The sequence below is a fragment of the Mauremys mutica genome, chromosome 2 (assembly GCF_020497125.1).
Source record: "Mauremys mutica isolate MM-2020 ecotype Southern chromosome 2, ASM2049712v1, whole genome shotgun sequence".
Lineage (NCBI taxonomy): Eukaryota > Metazoa > Chordata > Testudines > Geoemydidae > Mauremys > Mauremys mutica.
In genome coordinates, this window is record NC_059073.1 from 93858044 (window position 1) to 93877443 (window position 19400).

At 42.9% G+C, this 19400-nt stretch overlaps 1 protein-coding gene across 1 annotated transcript in view; it reads left to right on the forward strand.

The window, feature by feature from the left end:
• Positions 1–19400, forward strand: part of LOC123363189 (centrosomal protein of 192 kDa-like) — a 220227-nt gene that overhangs the window by 53857 nt on the left and 146970 nt on the right. Inside the window, exons 18-22 of the mRNA XM_045004073.1 lie at positions 6858–7012; positions 9505–9651; positions 9929–10073; positions 15835–16025; positions 18738–19098. Of these exons, the coding sequence (XP_044860008.1) occupies positions 6858–7012; positions 9505–9651; positions 9929–10073; positions 15835–16025; positions 18738–19098 (999 nt within the window). The remainder of the gene's footprint in view (positions 1–6857; positions 7013–9504; positions 9652–9928; positions 10074–15834; positions 16026–18737; positions 19099–19400) is intronic.

Sequence of the window (19400 nt, forward strand, 5' to 3'; positions counted from 1 at the left end):
ATTATTGGGGGCGCCAGGTCACCTGCCCTCTGCACAGAAGCGCTAAAGCTCTGGAACAGGTGCATTTCCCACAATGTTCTAATATCAGTGACCTGTCTACCAGGAGTGCAGAACACAACAACGGACCGTCTGAGTCGCAAGTTCTCACACGACCACAAGTGGGATGCAGCAGTACTTGACAACCTATTTTGTCAATGGGGGATACAGATGATAGGACGCTTTCCTGAACAAGAAATGCCTATGCTATTGTTACAGGGCAGGCCTTTGACATCACTCATTTGGGATGCTCTCCTCCTTCCATGGAACGAGGGCCTTCTACATGCCTTTTTCCCGTTCCCTCTACTGTTGAAGGTCCTGTTAAAAAATAAAAAGAGAAAAATCAAGTGTCATGTTGATTGCTTCCACCTGGCCAAAACAGATGTGCCTGTACCTGGCGGTGTTCACAGATCTCTCTTCAACCCATTCCTTACCTCCTCTCGCAGAACGAAGGACGCACTGTCCATTGCAACCTGCGGATACTCTGGCTCAAGGCCTGGTTACTTCATGATTCCAACACCCAGAGAGCTCCTGCTCTGTGGCGGTACAAGGAGTGTTACTACACAGTAGGAAATCAGCTACCTGTCAAATTTACCTACAAAAGTGGACCAGGTTTCAAGTTTGGTGAAATTCCAGGCAAATTACCCTGACATCTTCTACTCTCCCCCATGGTTTTAGATGACAAACAGACTCAAGAAATCAGGGTTATCTCTCATTTCACTCAATGTCCAACCTGGTGGCCATCAACAAATAAAAGGATACTCAGTTTTCTCACACTCAGCTACAAAGAGGTTGCTCAAGAGCATAGCAAACCTCTTTACTGAGCCCAGACATCCAGTCCCATGTTGTGGTAGGAACTTAATTTTACAGAGCCTGACTAGACTGCCCTTTGAACCGATGACCGCTTGTTCATTCACACATCTGTCAATGAAAACGGCATTTCTGGTTGCAATCACCTTGGCAAGGAGAATAGGGGAAATAGTGACATTTATTGTGCACCCCAGTTTTACGGTTTTCTTTAATGACAAGGTTACTCTCGGGCCACACTCAAAGTTCATACCCTAGATGACCTCATCTTTTCACATGAACCAACCAGTTCACTTCCTGACCTTTTATCCTAAACTTTACCGTGATAACAGAGGCCATACTACACATGCTAGCTGTTAGGAGAGCCCTGGCCTTCTGCCTGGATAGGATGAAGGCTTTTAGAAAATCTAAGCTCTTCCTTTCCATTGCAGATCAGTCTAAAGGTGCGGCAATATCAGCCAAAGACTCTGCAAATGGGTCTCTTACTGTATCAAATTCTGTTATTAGGTTCGCAGTGTAATAGCTCCATCTGGAACTGACCACACTCCACACGGTTGGTTGCCTCCTCGGTTGCCTTCCTCAAGAATGTCCCAACTTGGAAATCTGCAGAGCAGCCACTTGGGCATCCATGCATACCTTTGCAGAACACAATGCAATTACTGGGAACTCTGCTTCTGACACTAGATTTAGCTGTGCATATTATCCATAAAAAGCTGAACGCTGAAGCCCCAACCTTCTGTCTGGGTACTGCTCAGGAGTCACCCACACTGGAGCATCCATAGGGATGCTACTCAAAGAAGAAGAAGGAAGTTACTCACCTTGTGCAGTAACAATGGTTCTTCAAGATGTGCCCCCCTATGGGTGTCCCACAACCCACCCTCCTCCTCTTTGCTTTGGAGTTCTTGATAAGGACTCTGGTAGAGAAGGAACTGAGGGTAGCTCGCCTGCACAGCTCTAATTAGCCTTGAGGCAGAACATGAGGTGGGGGAATGCATGCGCAGGCTGAACGGACACTGCTACCCAAAGATCTCCGATCAGAAGCACATGGACGCAGATACACCTATAGTAAAACACTGATAGGGGGACACATAAGAACATAACATAAGAACCGCCGTACCGGTTCAGACCAAAGGTCCATCTAGCCCAGTATTCTGTCTACTGGCAGTGGCCAATGCCAGGCACTCCAAAGGGAGTGAACCTAACAGGCAATGATCAAGTGATCTCTCTCCTGCCATCCATCTCCATTCTCTGACAGAGGCTAGGGACACCATTCTTACCCATCCTGGCTAATAGCCATTTATGGACTAGGGAATGGTGTCCCTAGCCTCGAAGAACCATTGTTCTGCGCAAGGTGAGTAACTTCATCTTCTCATTTGGTGCACAGGATGCATTATATTTAGGGAATGATGCAGCTACTCAGTACTTATTTTTATCTTCATTCAAAATGTGGCCTGATCTCTTACTGTATTGTATAAAAATACTAAGTGTCGTAGCACAATATTACTGAAAAGTTGCTTACTTTTTCTTTTTTGCCATATAATTATAAATCAATTGGATTATAAATATTGTACTTGCATTTCAGTGTAGAGAGCAGTATAAACAAGTCATTGCCCGTATGAAATTTTAGTTTGTACTGACTTCATTAGTGTTTTTTATGTAGCCCGTTGTAAAACTAGGCAAATATCTAGATGAGTTGATGTAACCCCTAGAAGACCTCTGCATACCCCCAGTGGTATGTGTACCACTGATTGGGAACTGCTAGTGTATATCACCATGGTATCTGAAGCTTGAAAACATTAGCTTATCTTGATGGCTACCTTGTGAGATAGCAGATCATTATTCCCAATGTACAAATGGGGAATTGAGGCTTAGGGAGACAGAGGCCAGATTTTGCGAATGTCACTACTAATTGGAGGTCCTAAGTTGAGACACCTAGCGCCGGACTTTTCAAAGTACTCCAGCATTATATAGCACTATATGTTCAAAGTACTATACAGATATTAATTAATGGGTTAGTATATCCCCATTTTACATATTGAGTGGGAATTGACAAAGGCAGTATGAACTTCCCCAAAGCCACACAGGAGAGTCAGTGGCAGAGCGATTATTAGGACTTTGGACCTCTTGGCTCTCAACTCTAGGCTCATTCGTCCAGGCAATGTTGCTTTTACTACCAAAGTTGCTGAGCATCCACATTGTGCATTTGACTTCATTTGTAGGTGTTTAGTGCTCAGAATTTCTGTGGATCAGGCCACAGGCATCTCAAGTTGGCCATCCAGAAACAGAGGAACACACAATTAGAGACCACCTGTGAAAAGCTTGGTTTAAGTGACTTGTCCAGCTGTATAAAAGTAGGGATAGAATCCAATTCTCCAGGGTGGCATTCTACTGCGTAAACATGAGACCATACTTTATTTTCCGCAATCCTTTGACTTATTTGTGGCACACTTTCCAACTTCTGCAAGAGATAAAACTGGGGTCCCACAGGCCAGGGCCTTCTTGGACCAAAAAGGCTAATGTGATCTTTGTATATATAAACAGGGGGATCTTGAGTAGGAATAGAGAGGTTATTTTACCTCAGTATTTGGCACTGCTTCTGGAATACTGTGTCCAGTTTGGTGTCCACAATTTAAGAAGGATATTGATAAATTTGAGAGGGCTCAGAGAATAGCCACTCGAATGATTGAAGGGTTAGGAAACATAACTTATAGTGACAGATTGAGCTCTTTCAGCCTAACTTAACAAAGAAGTTTGAGATTTAATTAGTCTTTAAGCACATACATAGGGAACAAATACTTGATAATGGGCTCTTCAATCTAGCAAAGGTATAACATTATCCAGTGCCTGGAATTTGAAGCTAGACAAATTCAGGTGTAAATTTTTAACTGTGAGGATAATTAACCATTGTAGCAATTTATCAAATGTTGTTATGATCTCCATCACTGATAAGCATTCAGTTTTTATTTAAAAGTTTTTTCTAAAAGAGATGCTTGAGAAATTATTTTGTAAGTTCTCTGGCTTGTTATACAGGAGGTCAGATAAGATGATCATAATGGACCCTTCTGACCTCAGAATCTATGAATCTGTGTGACTACCCTGAAGACTGCCCATTCTGTTCACTGAATGAGAATGGCTCTGTAGGGAGTTGGGGTCGGTGTGGAACATAAGTAATGATTAAAGACTAATACAACCAACTCTACTCCATTGTGAGTATGCATGGCATTCCTAACTGTTTCCATTGTGAAGATAAAACTGCTAGAAAATCTCAAATGTCCAAATCAATTTGAAGACAAATTTTCTTTCTTTAGTCTGAAAACAAACTCTTGCTTAATATCTCTATGCAACTCCTTTAGGAGACTATCTTCTTAAAGCATTTTTAGAAAAAAATATGGTGTAGCATAAAATGTTCTCATGACTGCAATGAAATAAGAGCAAATCTTGGTGTTAATTTAATACTTCAAATATAGTTCGCAATAGTTCTGAAAGCTTTACCGTTGTCATTCCTTAAGATACTGAATTTCAGTTATAGTAGCAGACTATATTATCGGCTTTCTAGTAGGAGACCACCCAAGTGTAAAGGGTGTTGGGTCTCTTAGGATATGTCTACACTGCAGTTAGATACTCACGGCTGGCCTGTGCCAGCTGACTCAGACTTGTGGGGCTTGGGCTGCTTAACTGCAGTGTAGCCATTCAGGCTCGGGCTGCAGCCGGAATTCTGGGATCCTCCCACCTTACAGGGTCCTAGAGCCCAAGTTCCAGCTCGAGCCCAAACGTCTACACTGCAATTAAACAACTCCTTAGCGTGAGTCTCACTGTCCTGAGTCAACAAGCACAGACCAGCACGGGCAATGATGAGCTGCCAAAATATTAACAACCGGTTCCCTCCTCCTCACCCCATGAGGGGGTTGTGCCCCTCCTGCCCCCTGGGACTCCTACCCCATCCAACCCCCCCATGTTCCTTGACACCCCACCCCCAGGACCCCTGCCCCATCCACCCCCCTTCCCTGTCCCCTAACTGTCCCCTGCCACCTCATCCAACCCCTCCTCTTATTCCTGATGGCCCCCCAGGACCCCTGCCCCATCCAACCACCCCTTCTCTCTATCCCTGACTGCCCCCCACCACCTCATCCAACAGCTGCTCCTTCCTGACTGCCCCCCATGACCCTTGTCCCCATTCAATCCCCCTGTTCCCTGCCCTCTGACCTCCCCGACCCCTATCCGCGCCCCCCCCACAACCCACCAAACACCCCCTCCCTGCCCCCTTACCACACTGCCTGAGGCCTGGACCGGGTCTGCTCTGCCGGAACCGGCGCCGCGGGGCCTGACTCCCCGAGCCGGGCTGGAGCCACTCGGCCAGGACCGGCCCGAGCCGCTTGGCCAGGACCGGCCCGAGCTGGGGACGCTCGGCCAGGGGCAGGGGGAGCCGGACTGGGATGCGCGCGCCATGCCTCCCTAGAGCCCTCCGCGCGTCCGCCCCCCCTCCCGGGTTAGCTGCTTGCTCCTTGTTTCAGGCTTCCCGCGAACATTTGATTCGCGGGGAGGAGGAGGAGAAGGAGGGCAGAGCGTTCAGGGGAGAGGGGGAGGTGAGCTGGGGCCGGGCAGACAGCTGCCCGAGCCTTTGTTAAATTTAAAAGCTTTGTTAGAACTGGTTGTCCTGGAACAACCGGTTCTAAAAATGCTTCAAAATTTAACAACCGGTTCCTGCGAACCAGTGTGAACCAGCTGGAGTTCACCACTGAGCACGGGTGTTTAACCACTTCAGTTAAATATGTACTGAAACAGTGGTGGGTGTTTCTAAAAGCACTATCAAATTCATCTTCAGCATGGTTACAAAAATGTAACTAAAAGTGTAAGTAAATGTTTCAACTGACCTGAATTGAAAAAATATTTGGGCTTTTTGGTTTGAGAGCATTCAAAATTTTAATTTTCCATCCTGATTCAGGAATAGGAAGAATTTCCAAAATTTTTATGGGATGGGAAAACAATTTATCTAAGCCCTGGTCTACACACACCCCCTAATTCGAACTAGGGTACGCGAATTCAGCTACGTGAATAACGTAGCTGAATTCGAACTACCCTAGTTCGAAAACTTACCTGTCCAGACGGCGGGGAAGCGAAGTCCGCGGCTCGCAGGTCGACTCCGGCAACTCCTCCTGACGCGGTGGAGTACCGGAGTTCGACCTAGCGCTTCCGGAGTTCGAACTATCGCGTCTAGATCAGACGCGATAGTTCGAACTCCGAGAAGTCGAACTCCCCGCGTCGGACTGCAAGGTAAGTGTAGACCAGCCCTTAGATTGACTGACAGATTGCATTCCTGTTGATCAACTTAATAACTAGGTTTCAGTTTTGACCATTTTTATTTTAAAAGGGCTTTGTACTATAATTAGCTTACGTTCAAAATGCTTGATGCATCCGATGAAGTGGGTATTCACCCACGAAAGCTCATGCTCCTATATGTCTGTTAGTCTATAAGGTGCCACAGGACTCTCTTTGCTGCTTTTACAGATCCAGACTAACACGGCTACCCTTCTGATATTCAAAATACTGTAAAAGTTTAATTCATTTTGTTTAGAAAATGTCAAAACATCTTGTTTAACATCTTTTTTTTCAAATTTGAGTTGAGAAACTGATGAAAACCAATCCCTTCCTGCAAAATTTTTGTTTTGAGTAATTGGCATTTTTCAGTAAAAAGACATTTTATATTAAAAAAAAAAAAATCCCAATTAGCTGTACTTTGCAGGTCCAGGTCCAATTGCTTGCTTTACCACAGTTTTCTTGTGTAACATAGTTATAGTTTCCTTGCCTCAGTTCTCTGTTGATAACATGGGGACAATAGTATTTCCCTGCCTCATAAAGGTGTTGTGATGTTCAGTACACTGAATATTATGACAAGCACTGATGCTATGGTAATAGGGGTCATTTTTATCCTTTCTATCTATCTTTCTGTAATTTAATATATATATTTATACATCTCTAGCAATACAAACTTTTAATGCATTTCTGTATATCAATAGATGACGATATTGATGATGAAGAGTTCTATGACAACCAACTGGAAGCCTATTTCAAACAGCTGGTGTCACCAGAAGTGCCAAGAGGTGATTGTGAAAGACAGGAACTTTCAGAATGTAGTACAGCATTGAAGCTGCCTGAAAATGGATTAAAACAGGTAGGCCTAAAAATAATGGGTTTAGGCCAACAGCTTAATGGGACTAAATCAGGGGGCCCAGATAATCTTCACCCAAGAATATTAAAGGAACTGGCACATGAAATTGCAAGCCCATTAGCAAGAATTTTTAATGAATCTGTAAACTCAGGGGTTGTACCATATTACTGGAGAATTGCTAACATAATTCCTTTTTTAAGAAAGGGGAAAAAAAAATGATCCGGGTAACTACAGGCCTGTCAGTTTAACATCTGTAGTATGCAAGGTCTTGGAAAAAATTTTGAATGAGAAAGTAGTTAAGGACATTGAGGTCAATGGTAATTGGGACAAAATACAACATGGTTTTACAAAAGGTAGTTCATGCCAAACCAACCTGATCTCCTTCTTTGAGAAGGTAACAGATTTGTTTTAGATAAAGGAAACACAGTGGACCTAGTTTACCTCAATTTCAGTAAGGCATTTGATATGGTTCCACATGGGGAATTATTAGTTTAATTGGAAAAGATGGGGATCAATATGAAAATTGAAAGGAGGATAAGAAACTGGTTAAAGGGGAGACTACAGTGGGTCAGACTGGAAGGAGGTTACTAGTGGAGTTCTTCAGGGATCAATTTTGGGACCAATCTTATTCTTTTTATTACTGACCTTGGCACAAAAAGTGGGAGTGTGCTAATAAAGTTTGCAGATGACACAAAGCTGGGAGATATTGCTTACACAGAGAAGGACCGGGATATCATACAGGAAGATCTGGATGACCTTGTAAACTGGAGCAATAGTAATAGGATGAAATTTAATAGTGAAAAGTGCAAGGTCATGCATTTAGGGATTAATAACAAGAATTTTTGTTATAAACTGGGGACTTATCAATTAGACGTAATAGAGGAGGAGAAGGACCTCAGAGTATTGGTTGACCACAGGATAACTATGAGCCGCCAATGGGATAGGACCGTGAAAAAAGCTAATGCGGTCTTGGGATGCATTAGGTGAGGTATTTCCAGTAAAAAATAAGGAGGTGTTAGTACCGTTATACAAGGTACTGGTGAGACCTCATCTGGAATATTGTGTGCAGTTCTGGTCTCCCGTGTTTAAGAAGGATGAATTCAAACTGGAACAGATACAGAGAAGAGCTACTAGGATGATCCGAGGAATGGAAAACCTGTCTTATGAAAGGAGACTCAAAGAGCTCGGCTTGTTTAGCCTAACCAAAAGAAGGCTGAGGGGAGATATGATTGCTCTCTATAAATATATCAGGGATAAATATTAGGGAGGGAGAGGAATTATTTAAGCTTAGTACCAATGTGGACACAAGAACAAATGGATATAAACTGGCCATCAGGAAGTTTAGACTTGAAATTAGATGAACGTTTCTAACCATCAGAGGAGTGAAGTTCTGGAACAGCCTTCCAAGGGAAGCAGTGGAAGCATATCTGGCTTCAGGACTAAGCCTGATAAGTTTATGGAGGGGATGGAATAGCCTAATTTTAGCAATTAATTATTCTTTGACTATTAGTGGTAAATATGCTCAATGGGATGTCAGATGGGGTGGCATCCTTCCTCTGGAACTGTACCTATTACCCATAAACTGCTTGCCTTTATGACCCTAGTTTTGAATTTAACAGCCCCTACAAGGTCTTTTGTCTGATAGTAGTGGTTAAGCCTGTTTCCTATTCTTTCCATTTTCACCTTGAACAAAGTTTCTCATTCCATTTTTCCACTTGGTCTGTAAAAGTGGTAAATAGCATTTACCTTGACTTGATATTTAAAGGTCTTTTTGAAGTAACTTAAGAAAATTTTCATATTCTAAAGGGCTTTGAATAATTTTTTTCAGTATATTGGGGGCCACAAGAAGGTCATTACAGTCTCCAAGTGCACATCCTCATGTTTAAGACAGTATTTTGGTGGTCTGTACCCTCAGAAGGAGAAATCCCTTCTTGGGGGAATTAAAGGCTGCTTCAGGGACCACATCTGGGAATGGTGTGCACATTACCTTACAGTAACTACAGAGCAGTGAGGTGGCCCTATTTCACATGTTTCATTATATTGAATGTTGCTGCACTTGCTGATTCAGCATTTAGAATTACATTAATGTTAAATAGTTCTTCTTAGGGTTCTGTGTGGATGGAATGGGAGTATTATTTGAAGAAACTTAATTAGCAGACAAGCAAAAACCTTGCTGATCTACCAAGCCTTGTTCCACTGCTTTTCTAAAGTTTAAGGAAATGCATGGTGTGTGGTTTTTTGGCACAGTGTTTTCATAATATTTACTACATTAATCTGCAAGACCCTTAGCTAAAGTATCTTGTAATATTTGTCTGCAGAAACTATTGTAGCTGTAACATCAGATTAACATCGGGATTATAACATGAAAGTGAACAGTGTACTTCTGGTCAAAGGAGGTACTTTGCTTCACACAATTCAATATTATGGAGGCAGTGACTGTTTAAGAATAATCAAATGTTGTTACTATAGCTGAATTGTAAATGTTAATGCATTAGGAGAATTTCAAAGTGCCTCACATTCACCAAGATGCCACAGGAATGGATTCTGCAACTGCTAGTGATGAAGATTCACATGAATTGGAGAAAGCTGGACATAATGTACAAAGAAAACCATTCTTCTTGCCAAAAATGGTAAGACAACTGGTACATAGGACTGTTTGACGACTAAATCTTATTAAACTGTCTTCTTCATTATCTAAATAATCTCCCTTGGAACAGAAGCATGAAAGTAAGTTTGAAAGTTGGTAAGTGACTAAGCTAACAGGGATAGTACTTTTCCTCATCAGAAAGTTTATTAAAATTGAATAACTCTTAATCTTAAATCTTTGCACTACAAGTGTTGTTTTGTAAATGGTTTACTGTTAACTTGAACAACTCTGTAGATGTAGCCATTGTAGCTCTGCACCTATTTCTTCAACAGATAGGCGAAACTGACAAGCCAAGTTTTAGACCTGGACTAGAAGGCAATAGTTCTGATGAGTCTTCTGTTGGAACAGTAGCCAATAATTCCAAAATAGAATACAGTCAGTCTGCAGAGGATCAGGTTATTGGTCCATCGGTAACAGGTACGTGTGTTTGGCAGTTGTGTACTTTCTTTTGGTAAGTTTAGAGATTCTGTTCATAAATTGCTAATGCGCACGATTTGAAAACTTTGTCATAGAGAAGACACTAAAATGTAGTTGAGATTACTCTTCCTTTTCAACCCCCTTAAAAAAATGGCTAGGCAACTCTCCCCCTGAAAATGAATACAGAAAATTAGTGTGACTATCTAAATAAAAATAAAAATGGATTGATGTCGGTGTTACTCCAAGTCTCTTGTAACTTACAATCTTCCCAGAACGGTATTTTTACTAATTTAAAATGATAAACAGTTATGGTTCCCGAACTTCCCTGGTGACTCATTACTCAGCTGTGTCCATCCACTCTTTGAGGCTGGGGAAAACAAAGCCCACAATGAGTAAACTTAGCAAACAGGGACTGTGCTAGAGCAATCTTAAAGGTTGTTCATCCAAGAAGTCAAGATTTAGTGTTGGTGTTTGGGCGTTCTTGCTGGGAAGGAGGTGGGGGTAAAAAGTACAAAATGTACATATTTTCTTAAGGTTAGCTCTCAGTATTTCAGTTCCTATCCCTCACCTTAATCTTGTCTGGCAAAGTTGTTAGTTAGCAATTTAAGAACATTCAGATTCTGAATCTGAGGAATTATATCCCTTCCATACTCTTGTTTTAGGGCCTGATTCAAAACACTCCTGTTGACTTAATGGGCTTTGGATCAGAACAGAGTCCATTCATGGGTGGAGCAGCCATTTCTGCTGAGCTAATCCACTAAATCATTTTGGATGCCTGGTAAGTGAAGGACTATTAGGCTGATCTGATGAAGGATACAGTTTTCTTCTGGCCAAAGATGTCAGGTTTGATGCTGCTGTCAAGAGTGTGGACTGATTTTTTTGAGGGGGATTATTTCCCTTTCTCCATCCTTTTGGCAACTCCTTTCTTTTTTTTGTGGCTGCACAGACTGCAGTAATGACTGACCCATGGGTCTTGGAAGTTACCTAGAAGGGACATGCAAGTCAACTCCTCCACCATCTCCTGTCTCTCTTCAGGGACCACTCTCAGAATTGCCTACTGCATTCAGAGAGACTCTTTTTCTGTTGGGTGCAGTGGAGATGATGCCTCGAGTTATGCAGCAAGGGATTCTGTTCCCATTACTTCCTTATTCAGAAGAAGAAAAGAGGATGTGATCCTCTTCATTTGTCATTTCAGGTGTCAAATGCTCATCCTTTTTTCTGTAATCCTCGCTTTAGATCCCATGAATTATTTCATGAGTCAGCTTATAGATGCTTCCATGTGTGCATTTGTTCAGCTAACAAGTATTTGTGCTTCATGGTCAATGACCTTCGTTATCAGTTCAGAATCTGACCATTTGGACTGTCAACAGCTCCAAGGGTTTTTACCAAATCTCTTTTGGTGGTAGCAGCTCACCTGAGGAGACAAGGCCTTTACTTGTACCCGTATCTTGATAACAGGTTGATTCGGGGGCCACTGATCACAGCAGGTCACAAAGGGAGGTTCAAATAATTTTCTATCTATTCTCCTGGCTAGGCCTGAGGCTTAATACAGGCAAAATCCACCCTCACCCCTATCCATTTTATAGTTTATATGGGCAGTGGTGGTACCTTTCTCAAGGAAAGATTTGCGCAATGTGTCATTTCACTTCACACCTCTTCTCTGCCAAAAATTTCAGTGTGAAGAGTCTGGCTCAGTTTGCTGTGACACATACTGTGACACTTGTTTCTGTGACTCCAAGTGCAAGGTTGAGTCTCTGCCCTCTTTAAGGATGGGTGAAATCTGTTTACCAACTGATTAGACACAGCATGGATTTACCTGTAGAGGTCCCACGGAAGTGCTGGAATCTCTGCTGTGGTGGACAGACCTTTAAAACGTCTTGTGTGGTGTAATGTTTTAATTCTCTCTCCCCCACCCCTCAAACCTTTGTTACAGACTCATCCAAAGAGGGCTGAAGCATCTGGACAACCTTTAAGTACGGGTCCTGTGGTGCAAGGTGGAGCACATTGCACATAATAATACTAGAATTCAGGGCTATCCATCTAGCCTGCAAGGAGTTTCTACCCCTCCTGCAGGGCATCACAACCCAAATCCTGATGAACAGTATGACACCAGTGTGTTACAGAAACAGATGGAGTGAGATTGTCTCCCTTAAATTAGGAAGTGGGATTGGTCCATCCTTCATCGACTCAACCTAATGGTCTTTCACTTACCAGGTATCCAAAATGATCTAGTGGATTAGCTCAGCAGAAATGGCTGCACGACCTATAAATGGAGACCTGGACTCCGTTCTTGATCAGAACATCCTAGAATGGTGGGTCCCCTCCACCATAGACCTCTTTGTATTGGCTTTGGTAGCATAGTGTCCTATAGTTTTGCTTGTGGGGAAGAGTCTGTGTTCTCTGGCAAATATATCCTGATTCAGTTGGAAGGGAACTCCTGTATATTTCCTCCCAGCTTGTTAAATCCCAGAATCCTGAGGAAGGTATGACAGGAGAGGGGCCAGCTGGTAGTTCTGGCATTGGTGCATCAGTTCTGGTACTCCAATGGTATGCACCTGACACACTCTCCCACTTCCAAACTTTCCAGGCATCATTTCTCAGAACCAAAGTCTTGGGTTGTATCTGGACTAGGCAACTCTATAACTAACAGCATGAAGACTAGCTGGCTGGCATGGAAGTCCCTCTTTCAGAAATTATAGGTCAGCTACTTGGAGTTTGTCATACATTTACTAATCATTAGTTCATTGTTCAGCCTGTAGATGAGACCCAGTTTGGCAAGCTGCCCTACAGTTATTTAGATAGGACTCTTATCACCTGCCCCCACTAGGAGGTAAATCGATGGGATTCATGTAGCAAATACTAGATTTATTATTTACCTCACAGCAACTGTTCCTTCAAGGTGCTTTTGGCCAGATAGATCCCACAGCCTATCCTCCTCCTCTATTGATACAGAGCATGGTATAGTTTTGGAGAGGGTCCAGGAGATTTCTCATAGACTTGTAGACATTCTGAGTTCGGCAGGGCCTTCTAGCATAGTTCTGCCTAACAGTGACAACATACTAGAGCCTGCCAAATCCTTGTAGCAGATGCCATCCTCTGTGCCTCTGACAGCTAAAAGAATGGAGAGAATGTACCATGTCTATTTTCAAGGATATGAACATTTACATACCCATCCTTCTCAAGGTTCTGTAGTTGTCTCAGCAGTGAATGAAAGAGTGCATCAGGATTGTCCCTCTTCTTCCCCAAAGGACAAGGAGGTAAAGAAGTTAGACTTGGTAGAAAAATTTATTCTGCATCTTGTCTACAATTCCACATTACTAATCCACAAGCATTATTGGATAGATACATCTCCCTCTCGGGCAATATGCTTAAGTTCTCAGACAAGTTGCCAGAGGATGCCAGACAAGAATTCCAGGCTCAGTTAGATGAGGGCAAGATGATTGCTCGCACTCTCTGCAATCATTTTTAGGTGAGGCAGATTCGGGGGCCAGAGTCCTGGCATCTGCGATATGTGCAGATGTTCATGGCTTCAATCCTTGGGCCTTCAGCAGGAGGTCCAGCAGACTATGCAGGATCTCCTTTTTGAAGGTCCTATCTTTTCTTGCAGAAGTAGGCTGAAATGTTCCACGGTCTCAAAGATTCGAAAGCCACGTTGAAATTGTTGGGAATTGACACGTCTTTCCCTAAAAGAAAGCAATTCTGCCTTAATCTCTGTAGAGATACCTACCTTTTCCACTGGGACAGCCTGATCAACATAGAAAACAAGGCAAAACAGGAGAAGACTAACTCTTTCACTTCAGCTGGTTTAACTGTACAGCCGTAGTATACTCCTCATGTAGTTGTTGGTGTGGTTATAAACATGACTTCAAAAATTTACCCAACACCTACCAGCCCAAGTAATAAGTCTGCTTGCCATGTCAAAGTATGTGGATGCTTTTGAGTTACACCCCTTCTGCTTAGTCTTTTGTTGACTAGGTTGGGCCTAAAAAGCAGTCTCCTGGAAGCTGAAGTCTCAACCCATCCCCCCAGTAATGTGGCCCCCTCCATATACCGATCAGTTAATAGTGGGCCACCCTAATAACATACCCCCAGCCTGCCCAAATACAGGGAGCAGCAGACTGAGGAGCAGAATCCACAGCCATCTAGAAACCAGCAGTGATGGGTGCCTTCCCTTTCATTGAAGCAGGGCACTCTTTTCTAGGGAGTTGGCCCTGTTAACAGCACCCTAACAGGCAGGAAGGCTCTTAAGGTTTAAGGGAGTTCCTGCCACACTAGCAAAGATTTCTGCATGTGGGGGCCACCCAAGCAGAGGGCTCTAAGGGAGGCAGAAGTAAGTGCAGCAAGACACAGCCATCTGCTGGGACTGTGGTGTGTCGTTAAGGGGGTCCCACACACACAGACCTTGGATGGGGTAGGTTGGATCCCCAAGGCCCTCTATTACAATGGTGAGCATCCACCTAGTACACCTTACTCTGACTGCTCTACCCTTATCTCCCCTAATAGTGGCAGTGCTGGCTATCTCTGCATACTTAGTAAGACATTACTGCATTAGTTACATTCATTAAATGTTTGGTAAATTCTCTTCAACCATAACAGCATAAAGCTTAAGCAGTTTTTTAAATAAATTAAACTGCAGAAGGTGATGATGCTTGCCTGGCAAAAATTTCTCCTTGCTGGTTCTGCTTATAATGCATGCTTTAGACTCATTTACACACTGTAAATTTTAATAGAATCACTTGGTGATTTGCACCTGGAAATAGTTTGTTTGAGCAACTTGCCTAGTAACCTAACCTTCAAAAATCATAGTCTTGCAAATAGTTCAAACTTCAGGATTATTTCCCCAGTAGAACAGAATTGACAGAGAAACGGCAACCATCATTCAGACTGAGACTCAAAAGCAGCAAACTAAAAGGCAAATTGCCTTTCCATATTCATATTCAAATAGCACTGAAACAGATAAGTTATGGTATACAAAAGAAAAATAGGAAACCAGATTTTCAGGATACTCTAGATTGATGCTTCTAAACCTTTTTCATACTGTGACCACATGTTACACCAGAATTTGTGGATACATCTGGTCACTAAACAAAGGTAGCCCTTGAAACCTGTTTGTAATCCTTATGTTTTGATTCTTTGCCCTAAATGACTGCATGTTAAACTACTGTGAACACATATGACCACCTCATGTCTCTGGGTCCAGCCAGGGAATTGCCAAGTGTCTGGACCTCATCTGTTTCAAACAAACATGTTATTACTGACCCAACAAGCTACCCTCTCAGTTTTGACCTGCCATGCAGACTTTGGACCACATTGAACTTTTATGTTTTGCTTAGCAACATAAGAAATAACACTCCAATTCAGATTAAACCAGTGGTTCTCAAAATTTTGTACTGGTGACCCCTTTCACACATCAGGCCTCTGAGTCCGACGCCTCCCTATAAATTGAACACTTTTTTATAGATTTAACACCATTATAAATGCTGGAGACAAAGCGGGGTTTGGGGTGGAGGCTGACAGCTCATGACCCCCCCCACATGTACTTACCTCGCGGCCCCGTGAGGGGTCCCGACCCCCAGTTTGAGAACCCCTGGATTAGACAACTCAGAGATCAGTTTTTAAGATAATTGGATCTTAGTGAGTTACAAGAGAGCCAAAATTACCTCATGGTAAGTCTTTTCAAAGTGAACCACTTTGTGGGTGTTCTCACAGCAGAAAACTTAAATTAATACTAGTAAACCGCTTTATTTCTCTTGTGCTGCAGGAAATGGTTGTGGCTTTGGAGATCTTGGTAGTGGAAGTGAAGGAACAGCTTTGGTACCACTATTTCCCCCTAACATGCAGAGTTTTGATACAGGGGTAATTGGAAGAAACATAACTGGAGAAGAAAATGAAGTCTTAGTCCAGGCTTCTTCCAAATATATGACTCTTGATGATATTCCTACTCACAATGAGGTACAAGCAGTTCCTCCAACTTTTGTTACAACAAAGAACAAAAATCAATTTTTTTTGTTGTTGAATGCTTCCAATAAGTCTGTGTTAAAATATTGTCTTAATTTTCTGAGGACTTACGTATGATCAATGTGGGGTCCTTGGCAATGTGTCTGCAACTCCAGGTGTCAATAAACATCTTATTTGGCTCTGTAGTGGGAATGAAGCAGAAGGGATATTGCTCCTCTAGCGATGAGCAGGGAGTAGATCTATACCTAGTCTATACAATCTCATCTTCTCTCCCCCTCTTCCAAGACAGTGCTGAATGGGCTGATGTGTACTGGAACTGTACTTCTGAGTCAACCCTTAGAGCAGAGGGAAGACCCCAGAAGAGGGGAAGCAGAGTTAGTTCAGATGGGTCCTCTTTAGGTGGCCATATAATAAAGACTAGTATATCTCCTACTCCTGAGGGCATTCTATGCCAAAAATTTAAAAAATCTGCACACAAAAAAATAAAAATTCTGCACATACAATTTGCAGAATTTTAAAATATTATTTGTCAAATAAATGTGGAGGCTCCAGCATGGCATTGTGGAGCACAAGCCACTGCCTTCACAGAGGTGGAAGATGACTGTGCAGTTCCCTGTGGCACATGAACTCAATGGTGAGGCTGCACCCAACCCTGACATGCTGCAATAAATGAGCCTGCCCCAGAAACACCCAGGACCCTGCCCCTCTGTGCCAGATGCACGAGGGGTGGGCAGGTAGGCTCAGCAAGGAAAGATCCAAGTGTGGAGGGGCTTAGTGTGGGGGGGATCCAGGTGTGGGATGAGAGGGTTCTGTGTGGGGCACTCTGTGTGGGGCAGTCTGGGTGCATGCAGATCAGTGGAGATCTGGGTGCATGCCGAGGCAGGGGGGTTGGATGCATAGGGACTTGTTGTGGGGTTCTAGGTACAATGGTAATGGGATTCTTCAGAGGGGGCTGGGTGAAGGTGGTTGGGGCTCAGTGGGGGGAGGGGGAATCTGGGTGTGTGGGAGGATAGATCTCGGTGGGGGTTTGGGTGTGGGGGCTCATTTGGGGGGGGTTACAGATCCTGGGGGAGTGGGGCTCAATGGGGTGGAAATCCAGGTGCAACTGGTTGGGGCTTGGTGGGGTAGAATGGGGATCTGGGTGCGGGTGGCTTATCGGGGTGATCTAGGTGCAGGGGGAGTGGGGCTCATTGCGGGGGAGGTTGAGTGCTGGGGGGGTGAGACTCAGCGGGAGGGTCTCAGTATGAGGAGGTCTGGGATGCCTGGGGGTTGGGTGGATGGGGGAGCAGCTCCCTGTACAGGGATCCTTCCCCCTGAAGTTGAGGAGCAATGGGTGCAGGAAACGGGGGGTGGAGGGGGGCGGGAAGGACGGATGTGTGTGTGTTTGCAGGGCTTCCTTCAGCTGGGGGAGAAATCTGGGGGTGGGTCTGACTTGACCCTGGGTATCATGCAGGGGAAGAGGAAGTCCCATCCTCCCGAGCCCAGCTGGGACTAGCAGTTGAGCCCATCACATGGTACGAGCCACCAGCTGGGTCTTCCCTAGTTCCACCCCCTGCCCCACAGGGATTTACCTCTCTGCCAGCTGCCCTGGGCACCTGAAACATACTGCTGGGAAGGATCGTATGACCATTCTTGCGGCTTCTTTCTGCTGGGGAAGCAAAAGGTCATTTTTCTACAGAGAAGAAAAGAAATCTGCAGGAGACATAAATTCTGTGCATGCTCAGTGGTGCAGAATTCCCCCAGGAGTAATCTCTGTGGACTATTTTAGGGTGGTTTTAAAATAGCTTTCCTAAAAAGATAGTTGTCTCTTGTATACAGGTATCACTGTATTTGGTCACTACAAATGGTCAGGTCTCTTTCCTTCTGACCCCCTCCGTCCTGATTCCTTAAATTTGTGGCATTGGCTTAGGAGATCTGGGATGTAATTTCAGGCTTTCGTGAGACTGTTCATTGAATCCTGTTTAATGTATCCCTTCTTATTTATCTTAAATGCAGCTTCAGCATAATATTAATAACCTTGCTGCTTAATACCCCATGAGGGGAAGAGAATATGAAAAAAACTAATGTGGGGCCACAAACACTAAAACTGTCTTAATCATAATTATATGACATCACTACAGGGCACAGGTGATATTGTTTCTGTCTTGCTATGTATTTCCATAGTATGGCTTGTTTCGATTTCTGTTATTTATAATCCTAACTATAAAGTTCCAGTGTTTGTAATGCTTGGTTTGGGAATAATTACATCCCTGTAATGTAAGTTTCTGATACAATGCGTTCAAGTTGAGAGTATGTAATGTAGTTTGGGTATTTTGGCTGGGAATAAGTTAAGTTTGAATATATGTTGAGGTCTTCATTTTACTTGATTATAGCCAGACTTAAGAATATAGCATGGGTCCAATTGGAAATGGTGATAGAATGACTTCAGCATTATCAAATGGGATCATAACATAAGAGAGAGTCTAGTAAGACTGCATGTTAATGTTAGTAGTTCCTAATTTAAGTAATTACTAAAAATTAGTCCAAATTATTTTAATTTTAGTTTAAATGTGCATTCTGTATTCAGCTGCTACTTAAAACAATGATCTAATCTGTGTAAACTGGACAGGATGGCTTAAGGCCAAATCTAACCAGAAACACTTGCTAGTTTTGTTTGTGTACAGATAATGTGCGAACTACTTTGTTAATTTTTTTTTTGTTCTTAAGGATGCCATTAATGGTGAAGATGTACTAAATTCCATCAGTGTTGCTGAATTCAAACTAGATTCATTATACCTTCAGCACATGGGTGTCAATAAGACTGTGGTTGATCTCTCTGATGCCATTTTAGAGCAGAGAACACAGTTCTCTAACTTGTGTCATGCCTTTTCATCTGATGCTGAAGAAGTATTGCACTTGACAGATGAGGTATTTGTGTATGACACAGCTCCTCAAAGTCCTGTCAATGAAAATGCAGCTGTGACTGATACAAATCTAGTTGATGAGTGTGAACTTGGTCTGGCTGATACTTACCTGTCTCCAACTGCTGATGGTAGAGCAAATGAATATCAAAATGCAGCAGAAGAAGGTTAGTTGCTGTAAAAATAGCCCATTAGGGCAAATGACACAAGATTGGTTTGTATAGTGAGGGAACTAAAATTGTAAGGTAAGCTTTTTCCTAAATATACCAGAAGTTTATAAGAAAAGATCTAAGCCTAACTTAACTAGAAGAAATATCTAGTTCAATTCTGAATACCATTTTTTATTGATGAATAAATATATAAAATAATACATTTTATTTAATATATTAAATCGCATAGTAAAACTTAAATTGTGGCGTGTCGTACAGTTCATAAAAATGTTATTTCAATGACATTAACTAATATAAAT